Source organism: Bombus impatiens, unplaced genomic scaffold (genome assembly GCF_000188095.3).
Source record: "Bombus impatiens unplaced genomic scaffold, BIMP_2.2 scf_0896, whole genome shotgun sequence".
NCBI lineage: Eukaryota > Metazoa > Arthropoda > Insecta > Hymenoptera > Apidae > Bombus > Bombus impatiens.
In genome coordinates this window covers 347,712-366,831 of record NT_177315.1, presented here as the reverse complement: position 1 = coordinate 366,831, position 19,120 = coordinate 347,712, and the positions used below count along the sequence as shown (strand labels likewise).

General features: G+C 33.8%; 3 protein-coding genes across 14 annotated transcripts in view; 1 reads left to right on the top strand and 2 right to left on the bottom strand.

Annotated features, from left to right (window-relative positions):
* Positions 1-207: 207 nt before the first annotated feature.
* On the bottom strand, positions 208-3,791 carry LOC100746946 (integrator complex subunit 5). 2 transcript variants are annotated; one of them, XM_012390841.3, is made up of 11 exons: positions 3,570-3,791; positions 3,357-3,486; positions 2,886-3,295; positions 2,649-2,784; positions 1,920-2,589; positions 1,610-1,857; positions 1,333-1,538; positions 1,122-1,268; positions 905-1,045; positions 563-823; positions 208-484 (listed from the first exon to the last, which is right to left on the bottom strand). In XM_012390841.3, the coding sequence occupies exons 1-11, from the start codon at positions 3,789-3,791 to the stop codon at positions 272-274; spliced, it is 2,784 nt and encodes a 927-aa protein (XP_012246264.1). In that variant the 3' UTR covers positions 208-271. The 2 variants fall into 2 exon arrangements, with proteins under 2 accessions (XP_012246264.1, XP_033179173.1); XM_033323282.1 differs by lacking the exon at positions 3,357-3,486 and having other exon boundaries at positions 3,570-3,682.
* A 1,218-nt stretch (positions 3,792-5,009) lies between these two features.
* LOC100746750 (protein MANBAL) lies at positions 5,010-6,371 on the bottom strand. 5 transcript variants are annotated; one of them, XM_003492882.4, is made up of 3 exons: positions 6,290-6,371; positions 5,304-5,486; positions 5,010-5,233 (listed from the first exon to the last, which is right to left on the bottom strand). In XM_003492882.4, the coding sequence occupies exons 1-3, from the start codon at positions 6,317-6,319 to the stop codon at positions 5,135-5,137; spliced, it is 312 nt and encodes a 103-aa protein (XP_003492930.1). In that variant the 5' UTR covers positions 6,320-6,371; the 3' UTR covers positions 5,010-5,134. The 5 variants fall into 5 exon arrangements, with proteins under 5 accessions (XP_003492930.1, XP_003492931.1, XP_012246267.1 ...); XM_003492883.4 differs by having other exon boundaries at positions 6,112-6,332; XM_012390844.3 differs by lacking the exon at positions 6,290-6,371 and adding an exon at positions 6,124-6,246.
* Positions 6,372-6,663: 292 nt separating this feature from the next.
* The window catches only part of LOC100746548, a 24,899-nt gene continuing 12,442 nt past the window's right edge, over positions 6,664-19,120 (top strand). For 5 of the 7 annotated variants that reach the window (XM_033323301.1, XM_012390832.3, XM_012390830.3 and 2 more), the window contains exon 1: positions 6,681-6,939. The gene's annotated coding sequence lies outside the window, so the exon portion shown is untranslated. Of the gene's footprint in view, positions 6,940-19,120 lie in introns of all 7 variants that reach the window. The other 2 variants (XM_012390829.3, XM_024370663.2) reach the window with 2 other exon arrangements.

Below are 19,120 nucleotides of genomic sequence, written 5' to 3'. Positions count from 1 at the left end.
GATAGTAAATGGCGAACCCAATGTTTAGACATTAATCCACAATATCATTTTAAATAAATACAAACTATATTAATGCAATATTAATTGAGAAGTTGTTCTACAAATGTAATTTAATAAAATAATCTAGAAATATTTTTTACAAAAATGTAAATTTAAAGGATGTGTTAATACTTATTCTAAATATCTTCTTAATATAACATTAATTTCTTAGATTTATATCATTTTATTCACAAAAATATGTACATATGGTAGAAAATTTAACTATTTATTTTTATTGTAAGAAAAGAGCAGCATAAAGTGGACCCAATGTATGAATATTGGATAACAAAACTAAACGAAGTGTTTCTGTAAATCGTGAATTTGGAGTAGAAGTGTCCGTATCTCGCCAAGCTATGTTAGCTCCTTCGCTACGTGTAAAAAGAGCAGGTGATGGAACATTTTCACGCATGTAAGCCCATACACATTCTTTCATTATAGTATTTATCTACAATAAGATATGTTTTATTTTGATTTTAAATATTATGTATGAGTATGAGGTTATTATTTAATCATAGAAACCTACCTGATGCGGTTCTAAAACTGGCAGAACATCCCTTATACTTGCTAATGGAGGTGGTAATAACTGACCAAGTGCCATAACACTCACGAGTAAAATACCTTCTTCTATATTCCAGTTAGCCATAACTGTGGCAGCAATACCTCTCAATAGAACTGAGCAGTAAGCTAAGGCTGGTCTGTACCAAGCTGTCAGTTCTAATAATGTCCATAATAATGGAACATCCTTGAATGTCCGATGGATTTGCAAATCTCTTTCTATAGTAACCTAATATAGCAATTGAAACATTATATTAAAGTTAACTGTTAGCATTACAATTATAATACTTCAAAATTATTAATATGATACCTTTGTAAATTCTTCATCAGGCCATGGTAATCCATTATACATAACATCAGGTGAAACTAGCTCAACTAACAATAAACTGACCATTGTTAAAGCATCTAGGTTCACAGGATATCGTTCCGATTCACGATTACTACAACATGCCTATTGAGTTTGAGGCATTGAATAAATTATTTAATAATTTTATCCAATAATTGTATGATATTTTTAGAAATTTTACCTTTATTACATCAATTAGCAATATTTTATTGAGAGCAATAATTTCTTTATCAATATTATTTTCTGGTGGTGGTCTCCGAGGACCATGTCCAATTACTCCAGCGTGAAACACTGAAGAATGTTTCTGAGCTAACATCGTACTCGTAACCTAAGTAGAATAAGATTCATATAATTCTCAATAGCAATTTTTAAATATTTTATAAAACCATTACCTGTTTGTGGTTTTGATGCAAAAGTAACGTTTCCTCAAACTTTGGTTCAAATTTTTCTTTTGCACCAAAATATTTTGCAGGATTATTATTGATACTATGTCCCAGAATTTCTCTTAGAGCTAAAACTCGAGCACATGGCGAATAAAAAGTTAAATCTTTTAATAAATGACAAACGATCTTCACACCCTGTTGTTTTCGTGTTATGTCTAAAATTTAGAACTTTATCGAAATTTTATTTATAAGATTTTGATTAAAGAGAGACTAACTGAATACTTACCATCTTCCATTATGCATAAAAAGAAATACTGTATCATAGCTCTCGTTAATTTCAAAGTGAGTTCTACATTTGGGGAAAAATTATCTTTTTCAGGCATACTAAATAAGTCTAACATTTTAGCAATATCATTAGCCAAATCGAAGTCAGTTGTTTTTGTTAACAGAGTGGAGATTTGGTGTAGATTGGATTTTATAGCTTGAGTTATCATTTTTGACCGGAGTACTACTGCCTTGTTATACTTCTCCCACCTATTAAAGCAAAGTTATACAAATGTATAAAAAGTATAACACAACTACCTTAATGTACTTACTTTAGCAATACTGTAAGATTTTGAAAGAGTTGTCTTGTTTCTTGTTTTTCTATAACATTTTTGTAATTTATTTCTCTAAGTGCTTGTTCAACTACTTGTGTAAAGTAACTGTAGCTGGCTAATACATTTTCCGTCTCAGAGTTATTAGACGAAAATAATACAATGTTACTAGAAACAAGCCGAATCAGAGCGGCAAGATGGAAAGTAGTTACAGCTTTGATTAACATATACGATGCTGCAGATATTAACATATTAGGATTTTGACTTCCAAGAAAACATAGCAGTCTGATAGCTGTTTGAACTCGCAGTGGATTTTGATTCAAAAGTAATGGTAATATTACTGGAAATTCTTGTTTGACTGAATTTAGTAAGGCGATATTTGCAGATTGTGGTCCATGTGTCCTCAAAAGTAGATCTATCTCTTGCAATACCAACTCTAGTATCTCAGAACATACGCTTTTTACGCTTTGAGCAGCGTTAACACTATGATACCCAACATTACTTGTATTTAAACTTGCATCTAGCAAAATATTTATTAGCTGAGATGCTCCTTGTTCACATCCTAATATCAGATGAACAGTTAGATCTATCAGGGCTTCAGGTTGGTTATCAAAATATTTGCACCAGTCTGAGGCAAATAAAGCTAACTGCGGGATTATATCTGGGTTTACTACAATAAAACGGATAAATTATATTTTCTCTCTATAAATATTAAATACATCTACTTACATGTTTGCAATACATCACTAGTTATTGCTTTTAAAAGAGTTTGCGAAAGAGAAGCCAGATTTAAAAGAAATGGAACAGTAGCCAATTTTTGATTCTTTGTATCCTCATCGATATTTACATCTTCCTGCAGACTCCACTGAAGGTATTATTGTTGTTGTTGTTATTATTACTAATATTATTATTAAATGTATTTTGAGAAGCATTAGTTAACATTATAGTATGTAGAACAGTTTTTACCTTGAATAAGTCTAATAATGCTGCTGTAATATCTTGAAAGTGACTACCAGCCAAATGACCCAGAATTCCAACTACTGAATTCAATTTTGGGTCTTTAACATTATGTTCATGGTCCATTGCACAAAAATCTTTTAAACCACATGATAACACTCTGGTAATAACTGTATTTGGGAAACAACTTCCAACATGAGCTACTACCCAATCAAAATGAGGACTATGTAATACGCTAGTATCTAATAGTGCTTTAATACAAGATCCTGTATCTGAATGCATAAGACATTGAAGACATTGAGCAGTGATATCAATTAAAGTACGGGTAGCACAACAAGACATCCATTGTTGAAGGAAATCATTAATTCCAGCATTTGCAGGTAAGTTTCCACGTTTTGCATATTCTGAAGAAAGTTTACCTGTAATAAAATTAACATTATTTCTAACAATCTAACTTCAAACAATTTAATGATTGCATACCTAATAATTCTAGTGACCATGCTGAAATAATTGGTGCCCATGCTTCTGGATTGCCATTAATAAAGCTACTTAAAACATTGTGGATTTCTGCTATTATAGATTCCTCACATATTGCTAAGTTTTGATTTGTCTAGAAAAATGAGATATAATTTAATAGAAATCTTTAGCTGTATCATGCATTTTGTGCAATCGTTGCACAATTACTAAACTTACTTCTAGCTGACGAACATATTTGGTAACTGCAATGAAAAATACATTGCAGAAATATTCAAGTACTGCATCTCTTGCGGCAGGTACATTTCGAAGTAAAGTCAAAGCTGTTCGCGTTACATCAAGCGTGCTTGTACTATGAGTCGGCCGAACAGCTCCGGAAATAAATTTTCTAACTTCTACCAAAATGTCTTGTGGTGACAATACTCCCGTTGAATGCAACATCTTGTATTACTCTCTTAATGAAGCGAAAGATATAATTTAGGAAATATGATCATATTTACTTTTTCATATTTTTAGGATTAAAGCATAATGTTAGAATCAATTAATTCCAGTAAAGCTTGATAATTACTATGTTTATGAAAACCATTTTTATACTTTTATTGTTACTATTATTTACGTTCCTAAAATTAAGAAGTATAAATCTAAACAAATGCAAAAATAGAATAACCTATAACGCTAAAGCATAAGATACAACGATATATCTTCTTCGTCACCCCCTTTAAATAGAGTTGTTACTTGTTGCCTGTAGGTTGCGCACTTCGTTTTGATCAACATTGGTATATGGAAAGATCGATTTTTTAATCGAAATTTTAAATTTTGATAAAGAGAGCATTTATTCAGTAAAATATTTAAAACATTGAGAATCAGTTATAGTCAATTACAGCATGTGATATGTGTATTAATATGAAAAAAAGTGAAATGTAAGTATGTTATTAAATATAAAGTTATTTTTATAGAATTTATCATATGAAAAACAAAAAAGCATAAATATAAGCTTTACTGCGTTATATCATTTTTGATTTTGATATGATAAATTCTACAAAATTAAAGTTAAAATATTTTTTATACTAATTAGTTTTCGATCATGTTATCCTAATACTTTTTAAGTAGAGTGAGCGAGTTAAGTAAGCGATTCGATCTATGTTGTATATAATAAAAAATGAATGTTTCTATTTTAAAAAATACCGCAATGTGTAGTAAAACGCACATCTATTATTGCATTTGTGAAAAAACATTCGTGTATATGTAGTTCATCTTTTTCCTCTAAGATTTTGTCCTAATTTCGGCAAAAAAGAAATTATGGTTTGTTATGTGAATCACCCTGTATAATTATAAATTATTTTTTAAGCTATTAGCGTTTCCTGTATGTATTCGGATTACATCTTTTGGGGATTTATTTGTCATCTGTATTTTTTTCAGTAACAATAGTTTTACGATAATAAATAAATGTATTCACGCAAAAATATTATTTAAATACGTTATTTTTACAATATCAAAATTTCTTAAAAGTATAAATACAAATCTATATTAATAAGATATATGATATAATAATGTATAATAATTTATACAAATATGAAATGATTGACAATTAAAGTATGTTTTTGTAAAAACAATTTTATTTCATTCATATTTTTAAATATTTCTTAAATAGTTAAAATATAATCGATACATTTAGCATACAATACTTTATCAGAATTGCACAAATAATAATATATAAATGTAGTTTTCCTAAGAAATATAAAAATGATTCAATAATGTATTTTTTGTACAGGCAAGGAAGCAATTCAGCGTCTTTTTTTTTTTTCTTGTTTTCGTGGTCTATGAGGTCTCCTTGGAGTTACTTGAGGACTATTTTCTGAACACTCTACGTCGCTTGGATCATCCTGTTATTAATTCATAACTTGAGAATATCTGTAAGTCAATTAAATTAATCATAAAACATATATGCAATACCTTTAAAGCAGCTATACCATCGGAAGGGCCCCTTTGAAAAACCACTAGTATTGCCAATAGACATATAATTTGGTATAATGCACTAATATATAATCCAAACCTTAAAAATTGTTCAAATAAAGTCTCTTCTGCTGGGAATAAAAGTTCTTTTAATTGTGGATCAGTGTCTGCCATTTCCAGATACTAAAAAAAGGGATAATTATCTCAATTCCTTTAATCTAAGAAATAAATTTTTATTCTTCAACAATTTTTTTTAGGAACACATAAAAGATTAATACTATTAAATTAGTACAACCGATATTCCATAAACCTAGTCTATTTTCAAATTACAGTGGCTTATAAAAGTATTTGAACACTCTTACAAACTTTTTATGTATGTATATTTTACAAAGTATTTTGAAATTTTATTAGCACTGTAACAAGACACAACTATCGTGATTATACTGATAAAATTTGAAACAGATCTTTTAATTTTTCACTAGTGTATGTTTACAATAAATGGTATCAAATTTTACTGTTATGATCACGATATGTAATTGTGTCTCGTTACAGTATTAACGAAATTTCAGAAATTTTCGTATAATGTACATATAATCATAAAAATCTCCTGCAATAAGTATTAGAAAACTTTCGTGGGACACTGTATTTATACTATTTACACTATTACTAAATTAAAAATATTTTTAATTGTGAAATATGGGTAAGTACTATTTTTCTAAAATATAGCAAATACTTAGAAATCAATAATCTAAGCAATATAGCGATCGTAAAATTTTCATAGCATGCAAGCTTGACAAATACTACCAACTTTCTCACTGACGTTTATGTCAATAATTATTTAAATGTCAATTGACTTTCATTAAGATATTGAGGTATAACTGACATTTAAAAACAGTTGAACGGAATAATCAAACGTTAATTCATCTATTAACACAACGATGTTCTATTATAAATGACACGTAATAAATTTTGCAATTTTTATTTACTTTTTTTGACGAAGGAAAAGAGACGAACATAAAATAAGTATATGCTTACTTATTTTACTTGAAGTTGGCAGCAGAAAGTTTATTCGTATATTTCAAACCAGATGTCATTCTAAACTGACGATTCGATTTAGGCGCCAGCTACCAGTAACATATGATATTAACATCTGAAATCTAACGCGACGAAAAATAAGTATATTCTTCGTCTTCATAAATGAAAGCCAAGACGATACTCTTGCGGTGGTGAAGTAACGTAATCGAAGTGTTGAATTAAATTTTATTGTACATTTATAGAAAACAAGCTAATACATTTTCGAATGATTGAAAATGGCGGGCTGATGGTAGCGCCGGAAGTTATCTGGTTTCGAGGCTTCATTGCTTGCGAGTCCGTGGATGTGAACCTTTGTTTTGTACAGAAGAATGGCTGCCATCTTTAGTTTTCGATGGATGTTTTCCGAAGAGATCGTGAATTCTCGTATTTATTGTGGTATTTAATAACGTAATAAAATCTCGAATAGTGAAATAACGTTTCCCGCGATGTAAAGAGTGTTTTTTCGTTTATTATTTAAGCTGCCCTGGTGTGACTTCCATTAAAAAATGCTTGTGTTTACATCCAAGTTTAAAGTGAGCTTCTGTATTCCTGTCATATTAAGGTAAGCAATACATTTTTATGGATTCTTATTGTTCCAAATGAGTAGAAAGTTGCAATTATCGTGACAAATGTTCAAAATTCAATCGAACTGTCATATGAAAGACAGGTGTAATGCTCCATTCTGTTCATATTATGAATCGTTTGTGACATTCAAATTATTTTGCATTTCGTGCCTTTTTACAAATCGTTTTCGAAAATATAAAGTAATTTTATCACCGAGAAGTTTTTCACAATTTTTATTGACATCTGTCTTGTTTTACCGCTTATTGCTGTACTTGACTTAATAAAGAAAGAAAAAAAATGTCTACATCGCGAAATTTCGATTTCGGCGTTTTAAATTGATTTCGATTGCAATTTTTTCATTGTCTTTTTGCAACAAGAGAGAGGTTTAAAAAGTATTTGTTGATTGCAATTTTTGTTTCCGAATGGTGGCAACAATGATTAGTAAAATGGTGAGCGAGTACAGGTCAACCACATCGTACACATACTACTTAAGTTGTCTAACTTACGTGATTATTAACTTTCGTGTAATGTTTAAACATTTATCCTGCGTTCTTCATTTTTTCTTTTACGTCTTTACTCGAGAATTTTACACAAATGATTACTTTGTAACTATCCAATCTTTTTCTACTTCTTTTTGTTAGGCTAATATGATATATTTTTGGTTTTATTCAGATTAGTAGAATTAATCGTGTATTTGCGAATCACTAAACCTGTTGATATTAAGAAATAGCTAACGAAATTGCTGTATAAATATGTAAGAAGATGAGGTTGTATTCTTACTATTTCATGTTAGAGGTTTTCATAATTGATTGACAATTTTATAATTTTACTTATATATGTGTATATAATTATTATATGTTATTTGTAAAAGTAGGAAGAATAAGTAAATAAGTGAGTAAATAAGTGACAAAATTCTTCAAAATGATTTTGCTTAGCACATTTTCTTATTTCAAGTGAATTGAATGGACATCAAATCTAAAATTAATTTGCTTGCAGATACTCTAAGGTTGTATGGTGTGGTTGTAATAACAAATATGTTCCATTCAGGCAGTATTTCAATTAATAATATTGCATATACTGTTACAAACTTTTTCATAATTAAATGATCATCTTATGTTACTATAAAATACTGTTTTCAAGTTTCAGAAATAATTATTTTGAATACATTTGGTACATTCCAATATATACTAGTACATTGGTATATAATATCGTAAGGTTATATGACAATTTTTAGCAAGTTTTTATCAAATTTACAAACGTATAATACTAAATAATTCATGAATGTTATTTAATGGTCATAACCAAGCGAAGAAAGTTTGTATATTGAAAACTATTTCACGGCGGGAATGGAAAAATCAGCCAGGCGGCGCTGGTTTCTCTCCCAGACGGCCATATTGTTGCCCCCTCCCTTCTCCCGTTTCTCTGTCTCTCTTTTCTTTCCCTTCTCGTCCGTTGCACATATATATAATATACAGATGTATATGTATATATGTATATACGTATATCTTTCCTTCCTCTCTTGTTCCTTCATTTACTTTCATCGACCACTGTCATTTTCTTTTTTCTTGATCCTTTCGCGATCTCTTCCAATTCCCACTCTTATCTCTCTTATTTTCTTTCGTCATTTTGCTCTTTCGCAAAATTCTTCGCATCTTTTTTCCTGTTGTGTCAAATTCTCATTCGTATGTCTTACTTTGCGTCTCGAGAATTTTAAATTTATCAATATTTTTGCCACGTTCATTTTAATCGAATGATCGAGAAATATTCAACGCATCTCATCGAATATCAAGTTATAGCAGCCGAATTTCAACCGAAATTGATAAGATATTATTGTGGAAAAGTTGATCTTTACACATATATAAATCTCTCGAGACGAGCTGAATGGTTTCTGTTTGTCAGATCAAGTTATGTGTGCGGGAAGGAAGTCGCTCGAAGTTATAAAGTCAAATTTGGAATTCTCGTAGTAGGGTACGGCACGATTGCAGATATGGTGCTCGTGGCTAGCTGTCAGTAACTAGAAGCGTCGCTACGAATTTCCTCAGTTGGCCGATCGTAATCATTTCTCCCATTTTTATCTCTTATAGGATACAATTAGTTTCAATTAATTACGTAACTCTGCGTATTTTACCTGATTTTAATGACCTTGAAATGCATTGTCAATTTTCAATGAATTGATTGATATATAGAATGTTGTACTTTATTCTAATCTGCAATTGGTCAAACATGTAACAGATATATCTACCATCATTGAAAGACTGTTTACGGAACAAAAATTTATAAAATGTATCATTAAATAATATAATAATAATAATATTAATAAATTTCTGCATAATTTAAAAACTAAAGCCGAGCGGAAGAAGTTGTTCAGTATGTTGATCTTGACAACGTTGTTTGATTGTTTTCTTTTTCTATACATTATGTATACTATTCTATATTAGCTATACTAATCTATGTTATTATATACGTTAGGTATATGTTAGGCCTGATATAGTTTTGTAAAAAGAACATTTTTTTGTGAATTCAAGTATTTGAAAACACGATCGAATCGTTAAAACAAGTTGAAGTTAAATCGATCGAATGGGAATGGAAAGAAGACAGAGGTTTAAATGCTCGAGCTCGAAATTTAGTTTGGTGGGGTACGCCTCTGGTGGTAGCATTTGCTGGCTACGAGGTGAAATCGTATCGACCGCAACCAAGGGAAGTTCGCGCGCAGTGACGGGCACGCGCGACATACACAATATATTACATACTTTATTCACAAGAGAATCAGAAGAAAGTCATTCGAAAGATCTGTCATTTCTTCCATCCAAACTATAAGGAACTAGAAACTTCAATTGTATTTTCCTATTCAATTAAATTTTTATTATGATTATTATTAATAGATAGCTCTTTCTTATTTTTACATTTTTTTCCTATGTATAACATTTAAGAGTTTGATTATTTTAAAGCTCGATAATCTTTGGTTTTTTAACCTGCCAATATCAAAGCAGGTACTTCTAGAACTCTGGGTCATATCGGGTACATTTATTCATCTTTTTATTAAAACAATAGTAACGGATTTGTCAAGTTCGCTGCTAGTGTTCTGTCTCTCTTTCGTGACCATTACCATTGGTCAACCCTACTGACGTCATCGAGAAAGATCCAATAGGACGATGTCAGTGCGTATGCACACTACTATATCGCAACTTATTCGCAAAGTAGTGGTTGGTGGTGCATCGTATGGACGAATTCGTGTCATCACTTAGCAATAGTTAGGACAGGTTATATCGATTACCGGCAAGATATCTGTCGATCGAACGAATTCAAACATATGGTCCGGATAAACTGTGCATGTGTTTTTAGATCAACAAGATCATCTTAACCTTTGGAGTGCTTAGTCTGTATATTACTTACTTACATTACATTACATTACATTAGTAACATTAGTTACTAAGTAAATATTTAAAAAATACATCTTTACTTAGTTGCATTATACTTTTAATAAAATGACATTGTACACAAATTTTATTACCAAACCAAATAAAAAGAAGCTTATAAAAACAATGATTTATTTATTATATTAAACGTGTAATTGGAAATCAAATTATTAAAAAAAGCAAGATGTTACACAAACTATAATACATATTAAAATATTCTTTATTTTAATCTACAACAAATAAGAATGAGTTACTAAAAATTGTAAAAAGATTTCCAGATTAATAACAAAGCAACTAGCAGGAAATTAAAATATAAATAAAATATAAAGATCAAGTTATAAACAAACACTCGAAGAGTTGAAGTACGTCTTGTTCATCGAGTTTTATTGCTTTATTGCTTTTATTTATATTCTTTTTAGAATATAAACTGGCCATTTAAAAGATATCGCGATCGATTTACCTCAAAGTTGATCGTTTTCGTATCAGGCGAAAAACTTGGTACATATAAAGTTACAGCGGTTTGCTGGAAGCTGCTCGAGAGCGAGACCAAACTACTAATATCCTGTACTAATTGATTTACAATAATATCTTGTCTAATGATAGGAATCTATCTTCAGATTCATTCAGAAAATTAATGTTTCGGCAAGGAAGTGTTAATATTAATGGTATTAATGTATAGAGGTGAATAACCGACAGGATGTTAAGTATATAGAACAAAATTCCTACATAGGGCGCTTCGTTCCTGAAAAAATGAAATTTGAAAATTGATCAAGCCTATTCTCAACTATGCACGTTCGAATTCAATTTTTTTGAGAACTAGCCTTTAAGCCCTTAAACAGACAAATTCTATTCTATACTTTTCATTTATTTTCGCACATAGAGTAACACCTTATGATTGTTTACTCGCACTCGTTTAGTAATTAGCCAAATTCACGCGTGCTAAAGAAATCTGCAAATTCGATTTTTTCGAAAACGAAGCCTCGAATAAAAATATTTAGTCTATATTTTCGGTCTGTTCTTTCATGTAGAATAATCCCCGTCTCATTTGTACCATCAATACTGGGGCTATATATAGCTATAGTAGTTGCACGCATCTGGTTAATTCCGCTGGAAAATCAAACGCAATACCGAGACCAGCAACGATTTCGCAAGATTTACGCCGCAAAGAACCGATGCATTTCTTCGGGATGACATCACAGTGTATTAATGGTGCTCGCGGTTACTATGGGTTACGACGTATTCACACGATAAACGGAGGAGCGTGTACCGTGGCAAAACTTTTTGCTGTTGACAGAGGAATACAGGCGTGCTGGGTCAGCCATAAAATATATCCCACGAAAGTAAACCATTCGCGATTTTTCCTCATCACAGTTGAATCGATGCATTTCCCTTAGCTTTATGTTTTCTACGTTTACCGCATTTTATCACATATGATTACGATTGCATAAAATTCCGACGTGATAAGGTTGTCCCGCGCGCGTAGTTAGTTTTATCTAAAGCGCGATTAAACATCTGTTTAATCCGTTTTATCGAATAGCGAACGCCAATAGTTTCCACGCGGAGATGGTTCTTTTCGCGCTAGTAAAAGATTATGCAATCGTAGAAGTAGATGAGAACATCTTTCGAAGAAAGAGATAAGGAGAGAGAATTTCTAAGCGTCCAGATTGACGGTGCAACGAAATGTATATATAATAATGAGATTTAGTCCGGTTTGGAGACTCGAAGGCGAGAGAGAGAGAGAGAGAAAGAAAGATGCACGCTTCTCGGTAACCTTGGTTTTAACAGCGGAGGTGCACAATGCTGAATCTTCGTCTCTCGTCCCCTCTATCTTCCAACACTCCCACGTAATGCACAGAGCCGCGTTACGCGTCCGATCTTTCGCGGCTAACGAACGCTTTTTCAAGATATTTTTATCCATCGATATTTCTTACTTTTGGTAGGAATTCCAATTGAATTCCCGGATTTGAACCTCGGCCAATAGAGGATGATTATCGGGCAATGGGATGATTTCCAATCGGTTTAGCGTGGATGGGTCTTTCTTTAACCATAGTGCGATCGCATTCCTAAGTGATTAATCCGCAGAGTTGTTCGCTATCGCAGCTGTCGGCAAATAGAACGAAATTGTCCGCGGCAATCTCTTCTAGCCAATTCTGTACTCGCGCTCTTCTCTCTTGTTAACCGCCGATCGAGAAGTGTTAGAAAGTTGAAATGATTCAAGATTATATTTTAGTTGGTTAAGGAACAAAAAGGAAGAAAGAGATTTATCAACGACAGTGGCTCGCAAAAGTATTCGTATGCTGGGCGAAACTTTTTTATGCGCATATTACGTGTTTTATACGAAACATTTTGAAATTTCATTGGTACTGTAATGACACTCAACTGTTGTGGTTATATTGGTAAAATTTTATACGATTCTGAAGATGTATGCAGAAGTTACAAGATATGTATTTAGTAGATATAAATAAATAAGATATATATTTTGCTGATATCACAAAAGAATTTAAAATAGGCAGTCGTCCACGATATTGGTAAGTAGACTGCGGCTTTTTATGCAAATCCATATTTTTGGCAATATAATTAAAAATATAGAATCTTGCTAGGAAATTATTTCACTCGTTAAATATTATAGAAAGCACTATATTTTTGATACTTTATATGTTTTTTCATATCATGCGCATTCTGTACAATTTTGCACTTCCGAATTTCCTGTAAATGCATAAAAATCGGCAGTTTATTGATAAGTCTCAGCATTCACTGGGACCATCTTTAACACTTTTCATATGCTTGAAGTGATTATTCATACTATACATTAATTTTTTACTAAATATAAATTTGCAATAAATATGTTGTAACTTGTATGTATATTTTCAGATTGGATTCAAATTTTGCCAATATAATCTTGGCAGTCGTGTCTCATTATAGTGCTAATGAAATATCAAAATGTTTCATGTAACACGCACAATATGCACATAAAAATTTTCTATGGGAAGTGTACGAATACTTTTGCGAGCCACCGTAGAAGAGGGTTCGTAGTAAAATTTGAAGAGGATAAAGAGCAGCAGTTTCGTGGAAACGCCAAGCCATCTTTTAGGAGTTTGCCGAACGACTGCGATTCCCGTGGTGGTGTGTTGCATATCGACCGCCACGAAAGTACGAAAAGGGATTGCAAAACTGCGGAGCGGCGCGCACGAGCACATTCGCAGGCCTCGTGACGCTCCCATTCATTTACATGCATGATCGAGCGGAGTAGCACGAAACTCTCGCGGAATGGAGTGCTTGTTCTTTGCGCAACAACCATCTTCTTCATGAGTGGCGTTTAAATCCCTCCTCGTTCCCTGACCATCCTCTGCCTCTTGTGTCTCTTAATTTTGTGGAATTATCCACGTAACGATCCAATGTATTGTCTACGTAATAGAAAAAAAGCAGGAGAGTTCCGAGAAAGAAACGGATATTTTAGAAAGTTAATCGTGGAAACATACTATCGCGAAAGAAAAGCTTCGCGCAGTGGCATCTGTCTCGGGCATAGTATTGTCTCGTATCTCGGTTTACTTCCACTAGCAATTTCTCGTTCGCCTTTTTCAACTCAGTCTTTCTGATTCTCTTTCTCCTTGTCTTTCTCCGCGTGATGTTGTGTGCGGCGCGTTGTCCTCCTTCCACTCCACGCCGATCTGCCGTGAACATAGCGAAGACAGCGCAAATGTGAAGAGAGGACAGCGCGATACCGGTTATTGGCGGGGAACTGGCATATTTCACCGAGTGTCCGGCAATCAGGCCTTTGTATACGGCTTACTGTATGTTACACGCTCGTGCTCTCCCTTACCAGGGAGGAACGGAGAGCAGAGCGAAAGATGGACTCACAGAAAAACGGGCTTGGACGGGGAGAAAGAGAGAGACAGAGGAAGAAAGAGGGAGGGAGAAGTCGAACGTTTATTTAACGGCGTAGAACTAGTCGTAGGTATGGTTAGTATCGTCGTTGGTGGGAGGTCGCGTTATGGTCTCGCTGCTTTTCTTCGATTCTACGCGTATTTCGAACGAACGACGAGAAAGTGGATGGAATTAATGCTGCTTTTAAGGGGAGAAAATCAACGTCATTTTCGATGGGCATAAGCAAAATGGGAAGCATGCTATAAAAAGAATCAATATGGATAGGATTCTCTGTATACGTTTTTACGGGAGATCGAGTTACTTTGATTACTAGTATCCCCCGTATAACACGATAGTACGTAGTTAAGTTCCGAAAATATGCCGTGTTATACGAAACAAAGAACTGATACAAAAATAAGATTATGTTCCAAAGATTAACAAAAGTGTACTAACGTTTATTAAAACAGTCAATAATTAATTAAGTTTTATAAATTTATGTTACATAATATTTTCTTTTTCGTCATTACTAAATTCTATTAAACGACATTCGTTAATCTATGTATGATTTCTATTTTTGTTAGTTGTGAAAAATGTTATCGATTTTTTTTATCAGAGAAGCTTCCAACTGCTGCTTCCCTATGGCGCAAGAACTCTCGAGTGTAAAGGGTTAATACTCTACAAACTAAGAATGGATTAAAAGTTTCAATATTCCAAAATTGCGCAAATCTGAGACAATACATATACGCTGACTCCAGTGAAAGATATCGAATGACGATGCTTGCACTTAAAAATTCCGATTACGCGCCGATTTGGAAGAATTACTCAATCCTCGAACCGTGCTAGAGTGAATCCGTGTTGTAGGAACACCGTGTTGTACGGTTGATACCTGTACCTGATTATCGAATCAAGATTTAAAAAGAGAGAGGAATCGGGATATCATTGCCAGTTTCATCCGCACGATTGCTCACAATCGGGCTAGTTACATGGCAGTAGAATGCGCGTTCCAACTGCGCACGGGTTGCTGGTGAGAGCAACGCCGTTTCCCTGCAACGTTGAATTGCCCTGTGGTTGAGAAGGGGTCAGCGGAAGCGTCAAACAACTTGTTGGAGACGCTGTCGACACATGTCGAGTAACAATGCTCGATTGATAATATTGTAAACAGAGTAATATTGTATCCAACGAGCTTTCTTTCTGCTCCCACCGACACGCGATTCTTCGATAATTTGCAGCGGGCAAACTACATAAAACAGCGAACGACGTTTTATCTGGCTGAGCTAGTTGGAGAAATTGATATAATAGCTTAACAGGAGCAGGTAAACTAGAATGGCAAATATCCGTGAATAGATGTGATCAGGGATGGAAAAGAAGCAAGATGGTAGGACGTGGAAGGAGAGGTCAACATCGAGCGATAATCGTTCAGGAATAATTTTGGTTCGTATCGAATCAATGCAAGGGTCGAGGTACGCCAAGTAGGTCGCCACAAATCCCATTGCTGCCAACGTGACAAACCAGCCCGTGCAACGCTGCACGCTCGCGCGCGGAACCTCGTTAACTTCACGACTGTTGGAAACATCGCGGCAAAATAGCGGCCAGAACACCCGCCGTTGTTAACATCGACGATAGTTGCCTCGCTGCTGCGACCACCCAACTAATCCTTTACCCTCCGGAAAAGATACACTGTCTTCGCAATATTATCAAGTCTTGGGTAACTCAACAACAATCAAACCAAACAAAAGATGATTTCTTCTTTCTTTTCTTTTTTTTTTTAATATTCCTAATTGTTTAATATAGTTAAATACATTTTGAGGGAGGGGGGTGGTTATGAACAAAACAACTGTTGTCTGTTCGGATACACACATCGGACAAACTTCAACTCCATTAACAACCAATAAATCTTACGCAGAAATAATGAAATTAGTCACGAATCAAACAGACCAAATGCACAAGGAGTAAATGTAAACTAGACAAATTGTTATCAAACTTAACCACCTAAATTGTCGATAATGCTAAAGATACCTTGGTTAATCCTTCGAGTGTTCACAAAACCTAGCAAAAGTCTTAAAGTCTGTATATGTAACGAACGAGGGAGGTACAACGAATTAGGAATTTTGGATACACTTATTCGGTATATTGTACCATAGTGTGTGGCTGTGGATGTTTATGTAATTTTTGTGAACGTAATTAGGAGAATAGAAGGTAAATAAAAATTCGCTTGGTTTACTAAATATTATAATAAGTGCTGCATTTTGAATACTTGTTTATAGTTTTGCATATTATATGTATTTTGTAGATTTTTTTAATTTCTCAAAAACGCGCGAACGTTCGCAGTCAGTTACTAATGTGTGTTATTCTGTACACATCCGAATTCAGATTGACCAAGTTCGAAGCATTATCTATTTCCAATGTTGGCTGTGTGACGTACAGATTAAATACTAAAGACATTAACATCGAAAAGACGTTTATCGATATGATATTTCTAGGAAATCATAGTGACACACGGAGGAGAAACCAGTCGCCTAGAAAACGCTCTACGTTGAGGTACTATTCCGTAGGATGATTAAATATTTTATAAGATGTTATTCTTGGTGAAATGTAAATTGTATTTTACGAAAGTGCATCGCGGTACGTTTATTAGCCAGCTCGCAATGGAACGCAACCGCTGAAGCAAGGTTTATATTTAGCTACGCGAATATAGTTTTGTTTCTTTTACAATGCTGCAGTTGGTTCTGGCAATTTCCCTGATTTTGTAGCATCTGAAATAATACTGCGTTCCAGCGGTTCTCGGCGCTTACTAAGCGAGTACTTGGAAAAATGCATTTTTCAGAAAGAGCGAGGAGTGGCAAGAGAGTTGCCTGGTGAAACGGACGATGAAAACTATCGAAATCTCTTCGGAATTTCACAAGATTTGGTTAAAATTTAATCGAATGTAGCACACAACGAGGAACTGCAGAGTGCATAACCTCGCTTAACAGACGCCTGCGTGGTTGCGCGATGAAAGCTGAATCCTTGCTATTGGCGTTTTGACAGTGCCGATAACGTCGTTACACTGTAACCAGTCACGTGACAGCTATATAGCTGTATAACGTACGATGGCTTTCGTCAAATCGACCACGACAACACCCGATGAATCGGCGATTCGAGGGTTAAATTCGATCCCATGCACCATGTAGATCGAGACATCTGAGCAGGAGCGTGGCAGAATTTACTGGAAATACATGCTGCTGCTTATGTGTACATATAGTGACTCACAGTATTATTCGTGCATTTTTAGGAACTCTTTATTATATATATTATACAAAACATTTTGAGGTTTTATTAGCAGTGTAACGAGACACAGCTGTCGTTATTATATTGATAAAATTTGAAACGAATCTGGAAATGTATACATGGAGGTTACAAGATATTTATTGAAAGCACACACTTTCTAAAGATTACAGAAATATTAATACAGGCAATCATTAATTGTAATAAGCCACAATACGTAATGTAAATTGTAAATGGAAGATCGCGTTAATTATAGGAAACCACACGATCCCACTTTCCATCGGTGAATTACAAATTATACGTTTTTGGACGAAGCTGTTTTATTTGTTTTTTCTTATCCAATAAAATTGGATACCGCGTTTCCTTCGTGCGACGCTAATTAGTTGCGAGTCTTTTCTTTTATATCAACTTGTTTCTAAAAAAACCTCGTCCAATTACCGTCCAAACCACCTCTTTTGAGAATGCGGGGACAAAAGCCTGGGAAACGACTACACTGCCGTTAATGGTTTTCAGTAGTAGCAGCACGTGCCACTGACAATGAGTGCGATAGAAACGGTAGCATACGCATCGAACAAACTGCCTCCTATTTACGCATTCGTCACGTGATCCTGACTCTAGTTTCGTTCGTCGTGGAATTTTTCATTTCGCGATACCTATATGTTCGCGTTACCTCATCGAGTAATTAGCAATATTTGGTTTGTAAATTAAACAAAAAATCGAAACAAAAAAAAGAGGTAACGATAGTTCAAAGTTGGAAGAATGAAAATTATGATTACGCTTAGAAGCGTAAAAAATATATATAAAAAGTGAATAAACATCGTTATACAAAACAGTCTTGATCTGAGCTTGCAGATTATCGTTATTGCTTCGACTGATTTGCGATACGAGTAAAGAGCGGATATACAACCGCTCTTCCTTACAATTATAAGTCATATTGAATTACTAGGGCGATCCGTAAGTTCGTGCGTTTTTTAAATATATTCCCTTGTACTATTTTCTAGTATCATTTAGTAGCCCTTCAAATGATTATATTTCATTTTGATTAATTAATTGTATTTTATCCCATTGTTCGTTTAGAGAGGAACACGGAAAAGTCGGAAATTCGTGTACTTCTGCGTCACTACATGGTGCGAAACTTCCAAGTAGCAAAAGCAGCGGAGAAAATACTATATTTTCTTTTTAAACAAAATTCGCTTCGGAGTTCTGCTAAAATGATTCAGAAGACTTTATTCATTGCGAAAGATAGTACGAAGTAATGTATTTAAAAAACACACGAACTTATAAACCACTCTAGTATTTACTTATTAAGCAATTTTAATCAATTCATTAATCCAAGTTAAAATTCATTTACAATTGCAGAAATCTGTATCGCGCGAAAGCAACGCGGTTACCGCTCTATTCTCTAATCTTTAAACTACAGTTGAAATTTGTCTAAAATTGCGAAGCAGAAAAGCGGAAGTAAAAGAAAAATACGTACATGCTCTCTCACTTTTAGTTCGCTTCTCCTTCACTTTCCCTTGCATATTTGAAAGTATTTCCATATTATTTGAATACGTTATATTTTCTCTTTTATCGATGGTTGCACGAAACGATTTCAGCTTGGCGATAGCACCTACCGCCGCGCCGCGCCGCGGC